The following is a 5,877-nucleotide window of genomic DNA, read 5'->3' on the forward strand; positions in this document are numbered from 1 at the left end:
GTATGTGATCAAAGTATCCTATAGGACTCTAGTATCATGCGCTGAACCAGGCCAACCTGTGACAACAAATGTGTACCTCATATCGAAGTCACAAACGACCATGACATTCTACGATATGTAATCGTGATGACCAATATACTTTAGTTAACTCGACTTTTCATGCTTCTCATACGCGCGGCGAAGCCAAGCTGTCCGTCCTTCCTTGGTCCGAAGAGTTGCAAAGACATCACGATGTCATTTGTCAATTAACAGTTGTGTAGCGAAGAAATGCAGATCGCTTCCTTCAGTAGCACCGTCTTCGAGCAGTTGGTTCAATTGAGATGCAACCTCCTTACATACTAGGTCGTCCTCATAATTAGAAATGGTTTTGGTGGAACTCAAAGTTCGTGCTTCAAATGCATCAACAATCCTTTTCATGTACTCATCCCTCTATTCCTTTTCCTTCCTAGGCTTTGGAGAGTCATGGTACAACTTGCGCTTTCCTTTTATTCCAGTACTTGGGTCTGGAATACTATTTTCACCACCATCCACTACATCTTCCTTGTGACCATCTGAGGAAGAATTTGCATCTTCAACTCCTAGAACTAGAGTAGTCTCATTGGTGCACACTATAGGGCCAAACATGACTGAGGTCGTCCTCGTTTTCAAGAGGCGAAGATTTGAACATAATACACCCTGGCATTGCCTGCAGTACAATTTGATTGCCTATTTTCAGATGGTGAGCAGTAATCCTAATCTCTAAGATGATATGTAACATACAAGACTACTTACTTCATTTTGCTTTGCCCACCACTCATCAGGAGCACTAATACATCCAGTATGAGGGTCTCGACCAAGACCTGTAGCTCTTTCGTTCAGTGTTTTCCATTGTGTGTACATTCTCTTTAAAGTGTCCCACCTATTCTTCATCTGATCCCTGGTGTACATGCGGCCAGTGCGTTCCTTAAACTTCCTAATGAGGTTAGCATACCCTTCTGCATTTAGAACGTGTTGCGCCCTGTTGCGTGCATTCACCTCTTCTGCATAAATTTCTGTGTAAATCTTAGATGTTCTTGTGTTCCACTTTGCTATGACTCTTCCAGATTTGTCCATCTAATGCAAAACAAGTATACAGTTAAAGAACAAGGCTGGTGTACTCGAAATGAGAAGCAAATTAACACGCTAAAGGAACCATAATAGCATAGGGTTGTACCACAACTGCTTACAAACATTCAGGTACCACTTATTACATATAAGACTAGCATCTGTGAGATCTATCCAACCGACCATGGACACAAAACACATGGAACAGATGAAGCCTGCACCCTAACCAAAAGTCTGCTCCTATTTACACCCTAACCAATAGGTTAACCATCTACTAACTTAAACCTCATTGTCACTAAAGGAAGGCATCTGATCTGAGTCATATTCAACACCCCACGAGTTTTTGAAGTGCTCGGCGAAGTCCCAGTCTTCACCGAGGTCTTCTTCAGCAGGGGTTGGTGAGGACAAGTGTGAGGCCACGTAGTCGTCGTCAACATGGTTGGTAACGTTGTTGACCTTGTCCAAATATTCTTGGAACACCAGAGAGTCCTGCTCCAGCATCACACCTATGTCCTCCAATGCTACACGAAGTTTGGTAGCCTCCAATGAGGTCAAACCTTGTCCAGGCCGGATTGTTTCCCTGGCTAATGAAATAATCTTATCCAAAATGTCATGTATCCTTCCAATTGCCTTATCGGCTATGGAGTTTGCCAAATCCATCTGATGTGGATTTTATGTAGTTAGTACTTCCATGGGCACAATCTAACATCCATATAATCAATGAAACCGAGTTAACCCTAAACCATAAACCCTAAATCCTAAAACCCTAAACCCAGAATCCAGATATGTAATACTCAATGGAACCAAGTCAAACCCTACAACCCTAAACCCGAAATGTCATACCAACAAGTACACGTTACATCACCTTGGTTGCAGCGGATCTTGCTAACAAAACAAGGAATCTTCAGGCCGCCACGGGTCCAACGAATCCTCAGTTCGAAATCACCCCCAAAACGCACCTACACAAAGATGAAATGTGATGAAGAAGGAGGGGAAGCGGACCGAAGGCGGCGCAATGGACCAGATGCGGGTTCCCCACCTGGGAGGCGGTGCAATGGAAGGGGCCCAAAGGGAGGGAGAGGGAGAGGGAGGGGGAGGGAGATGAACCTGGAGGCAGCGCGGGTGTCGCGCAGCTGTGGCTTCCCGAACACGCGAACGCGTCTAGGGTGGAAAAGGGGTCGGTTTTCTGAGGAAGCGGCCTCATATCCGCTTCTAGGAGGACATTGTCGATGGGCTTCTCCAGGAAGCGTGGCGCCCAGAAGCTGGGCCAGAAGCGGGGCGTTTGGCGCCAGGGTGCGGCTTCTGGCGGCTAGAAACCGCTCAGAAGCGGTTCCAAACAGGGGCAAAGAAGCTTGCGCAAGGACACCCTGATCGTTCATCACAAGGACAAAATGGCAAGAATATAATGGAAAGCTGAACCTCGCCTCGATCTGGCCAGTGTTCCACTTGGAAAAATGTGTATTTCGGTTCATTGCGTTCTCCCGCGTTCTGTGAGTGTAACACATCACTGGATTGTTTACTCTAGGTCAAGACTCAAGATACGACCATCTCTTATAGGGCTATGGATTCGGTTTTTTTGGAACTTCGGTTCGGTTTTCAATTTTAAAAAACTTTGGTTTTTTAAATATTAGAAACCGGTTGGTTTTCTATAATTGAAAAATCGATAAGTTCGGTTTCGGTTATTTGGTAAAAACCGAATACCAAACTTATACTCAAGAAGGCTACATCACAACACATTACACACAATTTTAAAAGTAAAAATTATATAAGTATAAATATTTTAAGATATATCATACATCACATACAAATAAGCAAATAACAATTTGGTTGCATCACACATTTAGTTCACATAATCAAATAGTCAAAATTTTGAATTCATAAAGTTTGGTATTCAGTTTTTTTGGTATTTCGGTTCGGTATACGGTGAAAACCGTTTACGATACTGAATACTGAATTTTTTAGATATAAAAACTGAAACCGAACCAAACTACCAAAAAACCAAAATTTTGGTTCGGTTTACGGTTTACGGTAAAAAAATGCCCAGCCCTAAAATCATTTCCCATAGAGTAGATATTAGCAAGATGTTGTAGATATTTATGTGCTACATTTTTGCTATAGAGGAGTGAGTCGAAGATCGTCTTATAAGTTACAGCATAGAAATAAATTCTAGTAATACATAAAATCATTTTCCATCTTTCACCCTATGAATTTAAGATAAGCTTATATCAGAACTTTGGAAAGTAGTGGAATATCAAATTCCAAGCTAAATAGGTTATTTTATTAAGTGAATTCCAATTTCTCTAAAATGAAGGGATCCAAACGTCGTGTTATGTGAAAATTTATGTGATGTCTAATTAGGTAGGCAGAATTCTGTAGCCACATTTTGACATCTTGTCTGCATATCATCTGTGGCAGACTGAAATTTGTTCAGCATTAAGAAGGCATTCTCAAGTAGGTGAAGAATCATTACGGCACTACCTCACTCATACACAACTGCACTGTATCTAAAATTCGAAGTCAAACTTAGGACTCGAGAAGTGCTACTTAAACTAATCTTTCGTAAAATCGTTCAATCATCCATAATAAATGAAGGAGAGCGATTGCAAAAACTTGTTCACGGTCACTAGGCGCCTACATATAGGCACGCCGCACGCCATGAATTGACGGATCGATCATCATGATCTAAACGCTGCTGACGTTTATCCTGATCGTCCGGTTTAACGGGCCTCGCTCCAGAATCTCTCTTTGGCCCAAGCAATCGCCTCGTCCACCGCGGCGGCGCCGACGCTGTCGATGTCGCCGTCGTCGTCGTCCATCAGCAGCAGCGGCGCCCGCTCCCGCACCTCCCTCACCACATCCTCCAGGCGCCGCGGCGTCCTGGCCAGCGGGTTGGTGAAGAGCGACGACGACGACGTGGCTGATGGCGGCGAGTGGTAGTACCCGTAACCGTAATCGCCGTCGGTGACGGTGGTCTCGGCGGCCGGTGACCACGCCGCCCCGCGTGCGGCCGCCTGCCGGAAGCTCGGCGCGTCGCTGCTGGTCTCCGGGTTCGACTTGAAGCAACAGAAGCTGCTGCCCCCGCGGTGGTTGCGCGTTGCCGCCGGCGACGGCGACCCACCGCCGACGGCTCTGCTGTGGTTCGACGTCGACCTGCTGCCGGCGTTCTTGGCGACGCCGCCGTAGTAGTAGCGAGCTGCCGCCGGGTACGCGGCCGTCGAGCACGTGAAGCTGCTCTGGTACTCCGTCCCTCTCGTCGACGTCGATGACTGCGGCGACGAGTCGTACCGCCGCGAAGGGATCGTGACCGGCCTGCCATGTCAAGAACGCCACCATCATCTTAGCGCTAATGATGATGATGATGATGAATGATCCCGATGCATATATACACTGCTGGATCAGGCATTTTGTGATTTGTGACGCTTACGAGGCATTTTTTTCACGTGCTTCGATATCATCACTCATGCTTTTGGCACTGGCAAGTGGCAACCAAGACTGTCAATGAGCTCCTACCTGAGCCTAGACGTGAACGAGGAGAGCGTGGCGTCAGCGCGGCTGCCGCCGGTGGCCACCGGCCGGCAGAAGCCGGCGGCGGAGGGGAACTCGTCGGAGCTGACCGCCGACGATGACTTGGACTTGGACCTGGACCTGGACCTCATGTGACGACGGGCGCCGAAGATGTCGTCAAAGAAGCCCTGCTCCGTGGGCACGGCCGCCGCCGCCGCCGCCGCCGCGCGCCCGTCGGCGTGCGGGCGGCGACAGAAGGCCTCGGCGCCGCCGTAGCCCGTGTGCCGGTGTCCCGTCGGGGAGTGGTAGTCGGCCGCCTCGCCGGCGAAGCTGCGGAGGAGCACGGTGCGCGGTGGCCCACCGTACACGTCCCGGAAGTCGTCGGGCGCCAAGCTCTGGTGGTGGCCGCCGCCGGCGTGTTGGTCCGACGACGACCGCTGCCGCGGCAGCACCGAGCCCATCGTGCACCTCCACGAGTCGTCCATCCTCTCTCGCTCTGGCTTAATCTGCGAGAGAGAGGCCTTGTGCGTGAGAATGGAGGTGGTGATCTTTATGCAAAACCGTATCGATGGAGCTATATATTATAGGCCAAGCACTCAAGCAGGAAAGCTTGATGCTTTTGTTTCGTCGGATGCGTGTGTATATATACCAGTAGCTATGCTGCAATATGCATCACTGTTTGCAGGTACAGAACGGTACGAACAAGTACTGATAGCTGAATTGTTTGTGAAACTGGTGTTTTATTTTGCCTCGATCTCTGGTGAAGCATTTCTTTCTAACAGCAGCGTTTAATTGTTATACCATACATACATAAACATGGTTAAATGTAGCCAGTCAAACCTTGAAAGCCAGCATGACGATGAGGTGCCCAAATGGCCACAATCATGTGTCACAGCCTGCTAATCCTATCGTCACATGTGCATGAAGAAGCTGATGATTCATATATATATGTATATATATGCCACCATGCATATCATGCATACCGAAGGCTGCTTTGAATTAAGCTGTTAATAACTGACAGGTTTTGTTTTATGTTGCTGAGCTGTTGGTGTAGCTTGGGATAAGATAGATAGATAGATGAATAATGATGTGTGCAACAGGTGAGCAGCCAATGAACTGATTGGTATTACCTTTTGGAGGGGAGGAGGCATGTGATATGGGATGATTGTGTTCTGCTACCTTCTTTGTAGACAGAGCATCATGGTGTGGTGGGTGATCCATGGCCTCGCTCTTCATTCTCATGTTTTTTTAAAAAATATATATATATACTCCCTGTTCCACTTCACACCA

The 5,877-nt window shown here is 47.5% G+C and overlaps 1 protein-coding gene across 1 annotated transcript; it reads right to left on the reverse strand.

The window, feature by feature from the left end:
* Positions 1–3,718: 3,718 nt before the first annotated feature.
* LOC100278741 (uncharacterized) lies at positions 3,719–5,142 on the reverse strand. Its single transcript, NM_001371666.1, has 2 exons — positions 4,594–5,142; positions 3,719–4,392 (listed from the first exon to the last, which is right to left on the reverse strand). The coding sequence occupies exons 1-2, from the start codon at positions 5,070–5,072 to the stop codon at positions 3,801–3,803; spliced, it is 1,071 nt and encodes a 356-aa protein (NP_001358595.1). The 5' UTR covers positions 5,073–5,142; the 3' UTR covers positions 3,719–3,800.
* Between the last annotated feature and the right edge of the window lie 735 nt (positions 5,143–5,877).

This window comes from Zea mays, chromosome 6, assembly GCF_902167145.1.
Source record: "Zea mays cultivar B73 chromosome 6, Zm-B73-REFERENCE-NAM-5.0, whole genome shotgun sequence".
NCBI lineage: Eukaryota > Viridiplantae > Streptophyta > Magnoliopsida > Poales > Poaceae > Zea > Zea mays.